The sequence below is a fragment of the Strix aluco genome, chromosome 2 (assembly GCF_031877795.1).
Source record: "Strix aluco isolate bStrAlu1 chromosome 2, bStrAlu1.hap1, whole genome shotgun sequence".
NCBI classification, from domain to species: domain Eukaryota; kingdom Metazoa; phylum Chordata; class Aves; order Strigiformes; family Strigidae; genus Strix; species Strix aluco.
This window is the reverse complement of record NC_133932.1, coordinates 114984772-114997335: the sequence shown is the minus strand read 5'-3', so window position 1 is coordinate 114997335 and position 12564 is coordinate 114984772. Positions and strand designations below refer to the sequence as shown.

General features: G+C 38.3%; 1 protein-coding gene across 3 annotated transcripts in view; it reads right to left on the bottom strand.

Moving 5' to 3' along the window:
• FLT1 (fms related receptor tyrosine kinase 1) overlaps nt 1–12564 on the bottom strand; it is a 115352-nt gene that overhangs the window by 75630 nt on the left and 27158 nt on the right. For all 3 annotated transcript variants that reach the window (XM_074815916.1, XM_074815917.1, XM_074815918.1), the window contains exons 5-10: nt 7656–7824; nt 7431–7567; nt 5730–5904; nt 4192–4309; nt 2052–2221; nt 1490–1649 (exon numbers count right to left, since the gene is read on the bottom strand). In XM_074815916.1, the coding sequence (XP_074672017.1) occupies nt 1490–1649; nt 2052–2221; nt 4192–4309; nt 5730–5904; nt 7431–7567; nt 7656–7824 (929 nt within the window). The remainder of the gene's footprint in view (nt 1–1489; nt 1650–2051; nt 2222–4191; nt 4310–5729; nt 5905–7430; nt 7568–7655; nt 7825–12564) is intronic.

Here is a 12564-nt window from a genome sequence, read left to right as displayed (position 1 = left end):
TGACAACGGACAAGCACCACCCCAACTCCCAAAGAAGAACCAAATGTTTTATCAGTGCCACACCATGATTTCAATCCAGAGTATGCATAGATGTATAAACACTTGAAAGAACTGAAGATTTTCATATACACCTTTCACAGGATTTCTCTACTTAAAAGATGTTGTGATTTCTTTTCCCTTACACCTTGCACCTACAAGCAAAAATAAATTACTACTCAGAATTTTGCAACTTGTCCTTCAAAGGTAACATAACAGATAGAGGAAATGCAGCCCTCACCTGTCCTTGAAATGGAAAATTTCAGGTTAATCTATTCCAGTAAAAGGAGAGATTGCTAGTGCCACCTCTTGGTGAGAAGGGCACAGAATGCCGTCATTAGCATAATGCCAAAGCAAGGTGTAATTGGAAAAACTATGTGTGCTTCTAGGAAGCGATGACCACTTTCTCACTGATCACAAAGCACTCACAAGCACCTTTAATTTGAAATAAGATATTTGTCCTATTTCATTGAATGAGGTGTCTTATATCCCTGCAGTTAAGCATGTGTTTAAATGTTTGGCTGGATTGGCACTAGCCCTAATTCTATGAAACAGTTGAAGTTAAACCCTATGTAAAGTGATTATCTTCAAATGAAACTGAGAAAATGTTGGTTCCTAAACTTTTGTTAGGTTCTTAAATATCTTCATTGTGCTGTAATCCAAATACCTTGCATGTTTGAATTCTCCAGTAGTAGTTTAATGCTAATGCCATTGTGGAGGTTGAGTGTTAATCATTAAGACTGTGTCAGATTTCATGATGTGGGAAGAGCTTTGAATAAATGAGTCAACACACAAACTTGTAATTGTAAGAAACAGAGCTCAAAAGAAAGCTTAAATATAAAAGAGGATTAGTTAAGCGCCACATCAGCATCCAGTAAGCTTGTATGGTGCCATTTATATTTTACACTGTTGAAATATCATCTGGAGAATGCTGGGCACATTTGGTTTGCTGAACTGAATCTATGAGTCAAAATATCGTAAGAGAGATTTGACTATCATAATGGGACAAGTCTTTAAGATTATTTCTGTTGAATTTCAAGAAAAGCCACACAAGGGAATCACTGTGCATGGAGGAAAGTATGGAAATCTCCTCCATGAGAAAATGTGTGAACTTTGCAAGACGTTGTCTGCTGGCTTTCCTCATAAAATTAAAAAGCAATTGTCACCTCTGGACATTGCATGCATGAATAGAAGTGAACTGTAAATAAACCTAAGTAGCAATACAAGAACAACAACTCTGACCTCCATTTTCAAATAATTATGCAGAAAAACTTGCATTGTCCCTACATATTTGTTAAAAAATACATTGATTAGAAGTATACAAACTCTACTAAGCAATGGTCATGTAAAGCTTTATTCGTGTAAAAAAGTAAATACTGAAATGTAAGTGAAGACTTATATTACTGAAAAGTAAGGGAAGACATGCTAAATAGAAGTAAGGAAGCTGTCCTACCTTGTTTTAGAGTGGTTCTGTCTACAGGGATACCACATCCATGTAATTTTCGGCTGAGGAATACCATACACAGTGCATGTCAGCACTTGTTTGCTGCTCAGTAAATACAGATTGGGATCAGGGAATGATGACACAGCATTTTCATATATCTGAGGTTTCACTGTAAAGGGTAAGAATTGGAAAGCAATTAAACCCAGCTCACTTCCAATGATCATGAAAATACTACATTCCTGCAGGGTGAGTAATAAGAAAAATCCCCAGTAGAACAAAGAAAAACAGCAGACCTAAGTCAAGTCAGATGAGCGGTTAGTAACACATTTAAGTCATCAGGAACAAGTATGTGACTGTGGAAGACAGAAACCGTTCTAATGAAAACCAGCGTCCATCTTCCTGTTCCAAGATGGGTTTGTCACCCTGCATATGGGGCTTGAATTTGGGTCCTTGAAAGTCAGTAAGAAAATTCACAATCACCTGAACTGTGCAAGATCAATGAAAATCTAGCTCAATGAAAATTTAGCATTTACATGTTCAGGTGGAGCATGGGAACATGCTGTAAACTTACCATTTACTGTAAGAGTGACTGTAAGATTCTTAGACAAGTTCCGCTGTCGTATGTTCAATATTATAGTGTAGCTTCCAGCATCTTCCTCAGCGACATCCTTGATGATTAACGAATAGTCTTTAACCATGTATCGGGCACACTTTTCAGCAGCAGGTAGCCCATCTTTTAACCTGTTTAAAAGAATTCCAGAAATCAAAATTTTGAAAAATAATGTTGCTTAAACTGCCTGAGTTCTTTCATTTCAGAACAATTCTCAATCTTTGGTCAAGGACTGAATTTACAGTCTGAGATTCTGTTTACCAGAGGCTTATCCTTCCCTTACAAATAAGATTGTTGATATTTACAAAGCACTTTGGAGAATACCATTCTATATATTAAGATTGATAAGGATCCGACAGGGCTCTACTCTATTTAAGAGTTGCTGAAAACTGCAACTCTGTTTCTGAAGATCCCAGTTTTCCATGTCTGTGCCACCATTTAGTCTAGAAGACAACCATTTTGGCCAAGAGTTATTCACACAAATAAAGGTTGCATCATTCAGCACTGACCATTTTTTTATGACCTCAGAATGCATCCTGGGACAAAGTATTACAGTAGCCTAAGCACAGCTGTGATTTTAGGAAGAGGAAGAGTAAGTAGATTAGATAAGCACTTAAGAATCAGATATCCTGCTATCAAGTGAGTGTTTTTAAAGATAACAGAAAATCAACATAGAAAGTACTAACTGTTGCTCACACAGATTCCTGAAGAAGCATAACATTTTTCTTCAAAGTCTAAAATACAGCGTAAAGTACATTTTGGTAGGTTGCTGTATGAGGGTTGACATGATGTTAGTAGAAGAGTGCAACAGAGTTTCACTATGATGATGAACTTCATTAAAATGATTCACTTACTGAATTAGAGAAACAGTAAGAAAATTTATTGTTATTAGAGGAGCACTAAAAATTGAGTCTAAGGACTATAGATTTAGGCATTTCACTGTATGCCTATTTTACAGAACTACAGAATAGTTGAGGCTGAAAGAACCTCTGGAGATCGCTTAGTCCAACCCTGTTCAAAGCAAGGTCAGAAGGTTGCCCAAGACCATTTTCAGTCTGGTTTTGAATATCTCCAAGGATGAAGACTCCACAGTCTCTCTGGACTACTTGTTCCAGTGTTTGACCAACCCCACGGTGATAAACAAATAAATAAATTAAAATTCTTGTTTAAATGGATTTTTTTGTAATTCAGAAGTTTTGCCTCTATATGTGTAGTCAGCAAACCCAACCGTTAAAGAAACAGAAGATACTGTATAAATGGCTAGCATCAGCTCCACTTTCACCCCTTAATGTTCCATGTGGAGCTATAAATGTAAGGGCTTTGTAAAACAAAACAAAATGTTTGGAGCAAAAGTAATTTCTGGCTGTGAGTAACATCAGCTCTCACTGTTCATGTATGTATGGTTTTTCTTAATCAGTCTTGTCATAGACCCTTTGTTAAAGTGCAATGAATTGAGCCAGAGCTACTGGTGTTTAAAATTATTTAAACAGAAAAAAAATTGAGATCATGAATAGATAACATTGTTTTATATAAAAGTGCTTCAGGTTAATAAGAAAAACTGTTCAAAAGATTTCTTAGCACAGTACACGTGAGCCAAAGTGAACTCTCCAGTCACTAAAGTAGATCTACAACCTGCAGATCACCACATAATAAAAGCAACTTCCGTTGTTCTTCTAATAGTGTATGTCTGTATGACTCAGCTCAGTCAGTTAATGAAAACCTTTTCTTTCTCCTACTGTCTGAAAAGCAAGTTCAGGTCTCATACCTAGGTCTGAGTGAAGCTGGATGCAACACTTCAGTCAAGGTTGGTAGTCAAGGTTGATACTTAGCTATACAGTGTCCATTGATTTCAGTAGGAGACATATCTAACATATTTGAATATCTGAGCTCTATACTTTCAAGATCTTTTTTGCACTTGCAAAATGGAGATAATGTTCTTGTAAATTGTTAAAACCCAGGACAACTTCCAATAAACTCCACAACTGTATTGTCTCCATTTTGTTGCCATTTCAAGGGGTCTTATTTGAATATTTTACCAAGATATTATTTTTCATCTAAGAAGGGGTCCAGTATGTGTATGTGGAAGTAACTCTTGTCGTACCATATAACCTCTGGAGACGGAAATGCCTTCACTTTCATTGACAAACGATAGGATTTTCTTCCAGCTACAGCCTCCAGCGCAGTTTTTTTTCGACGTTTCAAATTAATGAACATTTTATCTTAAACAAAAGAAAAAGAGTGCACTGTATTAATGACTTTCAGCCTGCAAAAAGAGTTGTTCTACTAAAGAGAACATGAATCCAAATAAAAATAATATTTAATAATTTTAGTATACCCACATGGCAACAGAAGAATAAAGCCTAACCTCCTAGAGATCTATAAAATATAGAGAAGAATATCACAAATATGCAAGAAACTGAGATATAGTTCTCAGCCCATGAATCTGCCTGGAGAAGATACATTCTAGCCAGATTCACATTGTGCTTCAGTCAGAAGAAAAGGCACAAGAGATAAGGTGGTTCGTGGTACATGGGAAGCTGAACTAGATGATCAGATGACCTTTCCACTCCTAAAGGCCAAGAATCAAAGACTGTTACAAAACAAAATATTCTGCCAGAGAGAATTTAACTCAGAGAAACAGCAAAGGAAAAGGCAGAAACTTTCTGTATCATTGGTAAACAGCTGTTTCATCAAACAAACAAATCTTTATCACTTCATTGGAACAATCTCAACCTGCTGGAATTTGTTCTTTTCCAGTTTCCATATTTCAAACTTTTTGGCAAGTTGGGTTTTATCAGAGGCAATAGAATACAATATTCATACAATACATTGGAAAATATCTTTTTTTTTTTTTGTCAAACTGCACGTGAGCAAAATAAAACATTCAAATAAACAATAAAAAATTCATTGTTTGAGTGTCCTTTTGATAGTACCTATGGTGCAATATTTACTTACATTACAGACTGCATAAGGATGTTGGATATCTATTAAACAAGTGCAATATTTAATCACACTTGCCACGTACATTGAAAATAACATGCACAAGACAAATCACTAGTTTAATTACACAAGTCAAGTTATAAAGATACAACTCTGATTCTGCAAACCCTTATTCACACAGGCTCTAATATGGGTATCCCGTAGATGGGGCTGCTTACGTGAATAAGGCTAGCTTCAACAGTTCCAGCTTCTCTGACTTTAATCGAATTTTTTGAATGATTTAAAATGATCTAAGCTACCTGCTCCTTGCAGAGCTAGTGTATCTATTTCTTCATTTTTCATAGAAAACAATGAATAAATACCATAGAAGAGAAAATGGGATTCTTCTGTTTAAATTCAGCTTGTATTTTTTTTCTTTTGTGCAAACTATAGTTTAACTGATTACTTCTGCCAGAACTGACTGGGGACAGGGTCATCACAGTATTTAGCAGACAAGAGTGATCAAACTGAACATTAACATGTCTACTGCCAACAATACAAAACAGTCATGGAAGTAAAGGCACATATTCTCTCTGGTCTCCCTCCTTCTTCTGCCCATGATCAACATACTATAAGATCACTTCCAAGATGTAAAGCTATCATATGACTGAACTTGGTACATGAGAATTCAGTATTCTGCAAGTCTGCAACACTTCTTACCATAAACAATGACTGTTGTGTTAACAGCTTTGATTGATGGCCCGCTCTTCACATGGCAGGTATACTGGCCTTTATCAATATCACGCACTTTGTCAACAACAAGGATACTATAAAAAATATTGGCTTCTGTATTCTTCTGGTCAATGCGCTGCATTACAGAACCTCTCTTCCTTGCCTATAAAAGTAAAAATGAATGAGAAAGAGCTTAATCAAAGCAATTTTCATGATTATTAAGATTTCTATTTTACTGTACTTCCACCACAACTTAATAAAAAAATCCAGATCACTCTATACAGCACAGACATGCAAAAGATGCCTGACATTTCCAGAGGGTCAACAATAAAAATTATAAGTAACATTATATGGCAATTAATTCCTATCTTCACCAAAGTTGTAATAGCATCCAAACTAGTTCTTTCCTGATGAATATCATCCCTTCTGTATGGCCTGCCATACCAACATACCCAGCTCCCCACTGCATCTTGTCCAGCATTGCTTGTAAAAATCCCTGAAGCCACTATGTGAAGAGCAGCACATATTTTAGTGCCTCGATTCAATGTCCTTAGGCAGCAGACATATAGAAGAAGAGGGCATTAACACAAGGGGAGAATTCTGGAAACACTATAGACAGAAAAGGGACCAGATTTGGCAAGGGAATAACAGGGTGGAACTGAAGATAATATGAGTCTGAGGAGTTATTTCCTGCAACTCCCCCTCAGCCTTTGGCCTTAAAGTTTATTTAACCCAGGACATTGTTGGTGTCTTATAAACACTGAGCACCCTTCAGTTACCATCCAAATAAAAACAAAGCAGAATTTCACAAGTGTGGTGCCCAGCTAGGGCTTGGTAAGGCAGCAATAAGCAATATAATCTATTTTAGCATTTCTTGTTGTTAAGTTGTTTATTTCTGAGGTGAAAAAATGCCAGGGAAAATGGCTACAGTATGGAAGAAACAATTGCATTAATCTTCCCTATATAACATAATCATAATTTCAGCTTGTGATTAGGCACGAGTGACATAATAAATGACCTTGACTTAAATCACCAGCATAAATCAAACTGACATGAAAGGAATGGGAGTTGTAAACCTGAAAATAATGTCAAATTTCTTATCAGCTTTACACGGACTCCCTGGCAGTTTTTCCGTAAGTGACAAATATTTATGAGGATGCTCCCAATGTGGGAGGAGGAGAAGCACATTCAAGATCATTCCTGTAGTTGTCAAAACAAGAGGATTGTTCATGTGACACTTAACAAATGAGATTTTGGCTAGCTAAATCAAAATATCTTTTCTAAACACGCTCGAGTCGGGTGCCTGACTGTCTGCCAGTCTTTTAAATGGATGTGTTGAGAAAGACAGCCTCGTTGAAAACTTTTTTGTCACAAGACAACCCCTGCTTGGGACTGAGTGATAACTTTCTACCATTTCTCCAGGTTGAAAAGAAGCTCCTAGGGATGAAACAAGCCTAGCATTCGTTTGCGATTATGCAATATAACCAGAGTACATTGTGTAAGCATGTTTACTTATTCAATCAAGCACCAGAAAGAAAAAAAGAAACCTTTAAAGACACGTCAACAAGGGTCAAAATGATGGAATGCAAACCATGGCAAGCATTTTGAGGCAAAAGTCCTCTCGGGATGCTACATGCAGCATGATCTATGGGAAACCCACGGTTTCTTCATTTCAACCACAGGACTCACCTCTCCAGGGTAAGTCCACGTCATTTGCACTCTGGTGTTCCAGGCTGCAGTGACAGTGCAGTTAATTGCCAGGCTGTCTCCTTTCAGCAGCTTGACAAGACGTGGGGTGCTTAACTGAACATCAAAAATTGTGTTGGCTGCACATGATGAAGAGAAAGAAAAGTGATTAATGTCACCAGGGCAGAGTGTATAATGAAAAGACAGGGAGTGGAGAACACTACTTACTTTCTCGGTGTGTTAAGTACTTTGTGCTATACTTGTGTCCACCGATGGTTGTCTCACAGCTCAGGAGCCCTATGAATTTGTAGGTTGCCTTAGGTATTCTGAAGCCTTTTGTGCTGTCCCAAATTATTGTCTTGCCATCAGGAATTAGGGTTTCTCGTGGAATCTGGAACTGTCAAACATGCATCATAAAAACAACTCATCCTCATGCCACTCTCTAATCAAAGCAGCCTAATAAAAAGGAATGGGAAAAAAACACCCTAAAAAAAGCCAATCAAAGTAGAAAGGATGACACTTAATTATGCAGATTTTTCAAGTCACATTTTCATCACAAAAGAGAGGAAAAATCTGGGTGAAGAATTGGAATGTTTTATTTGTTTCTAAGATTTCATTATTTATAACAGGATGTAATTTATGACACAATAGATTGACACTATCATTAGCCTCAGAACTTGGGCTGCTATTCTGTTGGCTCCTGGTTGGCAGCTAAAGTGGTGGTCTTGGCAGACCTTTGCAATTAAGTAGCCTGGTTTCACCACTGCAACACAAATACACATTTTTCAATGGAGGTGACAAGTGGACTTAATTTGCTGTCATTTCGTGGCTTTAACAAATTCCTGCCGGGATTCAATCTGATGCTTCTCACGTTTATGTTGCCTAAAGGTCTGGACTGTTTAGGAAAAAAGTTAAGGACGTGAATGGCTGTTCCAAAGCTGACAGATCACAGAGTACACTTCACTAAGTCATTACTTACAACATGAAGTGCAAATTTTAAAGCCACAAAGCTTCCTTGGGCACTTTTATTGAGAACTACTGGTCATACTGAATGAGGAAAGTCATATTGACTGGAGATTTTGAAAGGACACCTTGAAACTCTAAATATATCACATTTCCACAGAAAAAGTATTCAGCACATTTTAAAAAGTTGGCACTTTTAAGCCCCTCAGAAGTTGAGGACCCAACAAGTAACTAGCGTAAAGCCATCAGGTGTCTTTAAACTTAAGACCTGAAATCTGATACAGACTAACATATTGCCACGTGGGATCAAATATTCAATTTGTCAGCAGTACAAATTATATTTTACATTAGGATCCTTTAAGTTTTAAGCCCCATCTTAATAAGGTATCAAGAAAACCCTGAAAAGGCAAAGCATGACATAGGCATTGAAGCTCAGACAAGACCTCTTGTTTTGACATCATGTTTTTTTGTTATGCCTTACTGATGGAATAAATACCACCATTTGGATAACACAGAGATCAGCCATAAGTACAAAGCATGGATGTGACTCTGTTTTTATAAAGCCTGCTGTTATGGTCAAAATAACTTGTCTTTAAAGATGGCACAGAGCAGAGTTTGAGTCAATAAGTGCCCTAAGCAAAGACCACGTCAACTAAGGACCTTGCAGCACATCACCTCTCACTGTGCACCCGGTCTCACTACATTCCCTTCATCTTTTTCTTCCCCTTTACTGGAGCAGGCGACTTATGTGTTGGCCAGCCCTCTTCTTCCTATGGCCAAAGCCAGCATGGGTGGCTGCCAGAGGCTGGGGGAAGTGCGGCTGCCCAGCATTTTCCTGCATGGTACAGCATCTCTCCAAAATGCAGCACCCTCGATACTGCCTACTCAGTGCACTTGAGATCACCTCCACTCATCTCATTCCATTTTGTCTGACAGAAATGCATGATGAATCAAATGAACAATAATTACAGAGCACAAAATGCTGTGGTAGAATTTCTTATCTTTACAACAGCTGATAAGACGCTATAATAAGCATGCAAATCGCAGGGGAAGTGTGTGTTAAATACACACACAAGTAAAGCCCATTACATTACAGTCTGCTGGCTACCATTCAACAATATCTTGGACTCTAAGAGCTCTGTTGCCACTCCTGTTCTAAATACAACAAATATTCAAGCTTTGGTTTGACTAGTTCATAGTTATGCTTTTGAGGGCCTCAACTGGATTTATCCTCTTGATGCTTTGGTGGAAACCAAACTGTTTCTGAACACATTCCTCTACAGGTTTTCATATATACCGTGAAGAAAGAGTCAAGTCAGAGCCTCAGAGCCTCTCTAGACTGGTATTTCCCACGGAATGCATTTACTTCACATTTATTAGTTAATTGATGGACTACTGAATTTGTATTAGCCTTACTCCAGGAATGGGAAAGTAACCAAAACACACAGGAAGTGTCCAGGTCTTGGAAATAAGGTGCTCATAAATATGATCCTGTTTTGCAACACTTAATGTTGTGAGTTGTTCACATATCCAACAGGTTCACCTGCCCCAGAGGCAAACCTTTGCCTGCACAATTTACTTGTATACATACCTTGAAAACATCTAGAGCTACATCTTTTTGTGTAATTTTTTTCAGCTTTGAGACTAAGAAGTTGCATGCAGTCACACATGAAAGCATAAGTTTTCACTTTTAAGTTACTGTAAGGAAAACTTTAGAAAACTGAAGTCTATGACTAGCAAAAGACCACTGTGACACAGCTGGTCTCTGGCTAATTCTTGGGGGGTGGGAAACAAGATACTGCAACAAGTCCCTTTCAGAGGGTGGAAATACCAGATTTTGCCTCAGAAGAAACCAAGGCTAGTGGCTGGGTGCTAACCCTCACAGCTCTACTCTCTCTCCTTACTTGCTTCAGTTTCTTACCCATCTCTCCTCCACGCTGTTCTCCTCTGCCAACCCCACTGGTTCAGATGACCTGTTTCCCACTCTCAGGGAAGCACAGTTGCTTTGCTCTGCCCTAAACCAGCTTCCTGGCCACCACCTAGAGACATGACATCATCACCATGATGATCACTGCATGGATGGTACAGGACAGAGGATCCCTGAATCACACAATAATTTAAGTTGGAAGGGACCTCTAGAGGTCACCTGGTCCATTCCCCATCTAAGGCAGGGCCAATGTAGTTCAGGGTCTTGTCAAAAAGCTTGGCCATTTGGTCATCACAGAGAGCTGTAGAAAACCTATGAAGAAACACAGTGTTGGAACAGGTTGATTTCCACTGGAGCAGCAGAGGATAAATCCAGCTAAAATAATAGCTTACAGATGGGTACCAGCAGATAGTCAGAGGCATTCAAAGAATCAATTTGTTGCAACTGCTGCAGTAAACATGGAATTTATTGTCTACATACTTATCTGCATGAACCACATCTCTGCGGCTCCCAGTGCAGTCTTGGCCTTTTACCTTCTTTGTACTTTGTTTCAAACTAGACTTCGGTTTCTTTTTGTATAGGCTGTGCCTCCTTCTTTGCTCAGCACCAACCACTGAACCTTTTTGGTACCCAGTGGCATTAACATAGTACTACCACAAGGTTTTGGGTATATACATATGGTCAAGAGTATATAGTCAAGCTGTGGTTCCCCACGTCTCCAAAGGCAGATTGTATTGGAAAGAGCCAGCTGAAAGTACAGTAAAAATGTACATTAGAGTTTTGAATGCTTGTCTTTTCTTTCATGCTTCCCCTTCCATCAATTTGGGAAGGATGAGGTGGCATTATTAAGAATTCAGACTGTCCAGGTGTGTGACTTTTTTTTTTCCCCCCTCTTTTTATTCCTTAAGCTGAAGCTTATTTACCTCCATTCCTGTGAGTGTCGTTGTTGACTTTATGACAGAGAATCCAAAAGGAGAGTAAACAGAGGGATCAAATAATTGTACCAAAAGGTGATGCATTCTCTGTTTAGCAAGATAGGAGCAAAGGAAGAGGCAAGAGAAGTGCAGACCTTAGTTTCAATAGGGTTTATCTTATTTTAGGGCTCTTGAATGAGGCTGACAAAATCATATTGATAGGAATGATTGTTTCAGAGCATTAGATCAAAACTATCAATTGATTTCACAGGTCTTCATATGATGAAGAGAAAGGGCCATCAGCTGTTGCAGGTATAGGTTATAAAAGGACCTGAAGTCTGGATATGAAATAGGAATGAAAATCTCCATCCCCACTTCCTGATCCCTTTTTTATTAGCTTCTTGATTTTTAAGACTCCTCCTATGTTGTATGTGATTGCCATGCTATAGATTAGAATTTGTACAGATGTTCAGCCTGGAAGTTAAGGGCAACACAGTATCTCAAAAAGGTTTACTACAGTAAAGATGAAGTTTTAGTAAAAAAATCATTTGTAGTGTTGAAGTTGGTCAATAAACTTTCCCCACATTGCTCCACTAAAACTAAGAGGTAGCACCACTGCACGGGAACAAAATGCTGGAGGCAGTGCTCATGCAACTATACTGAGTCCTTTCAGGAGAGAGAGATTACCAAAAAATATTTCATATTTTTACTTCCTGGCAATATAGAATGCAGAGCCTAATGACTAATGCTGGAGTTTTCTTCCAGCTCCAGAGGATTTCATCATGGGGACACCAACTTCTTCCTTTACTGCTGAATGGAAAACACAGAATAGCTTTTGCCAGCTCTCCAGAAGTAGTATGCCTGCAGCTGTGAAATGCATTTAACACATCTCTTAATTGCTATGTGAGCAAAAACTTGCTGGAATCTTCATATAAGGGTGTCACAGATGATAAATAAAGTAAGATATGATGTAATGCATTGTAGCTTACATGCTTCAGGAAATTCTGCGATTAATTAGGCAACACATTCATTTTTCCTGGAATGCAAAACATGTAAGCAACCAATCCTTTCTTTCAAGACTTGGCTCCACCTCCTTTTTCTCCTTCCCAGAGTATTACATCTGGTTTTGATGGTGTAAAGATGGGCCTTACACCACAACCCCAAGCTAAAGGCAAGTTGATATGGAAAAAGAGAGTAGATATGTCTCAACCTCCTCCAAATAAGGAGAAAAAAAAGTTATATTGTTTATTAAGAGAGAAACCTGACAAGAATTTTCTCAGTTAGGAATTTCATATCCTGAGATTTCAGATGCAACACTACAGTGCCCAAGTAA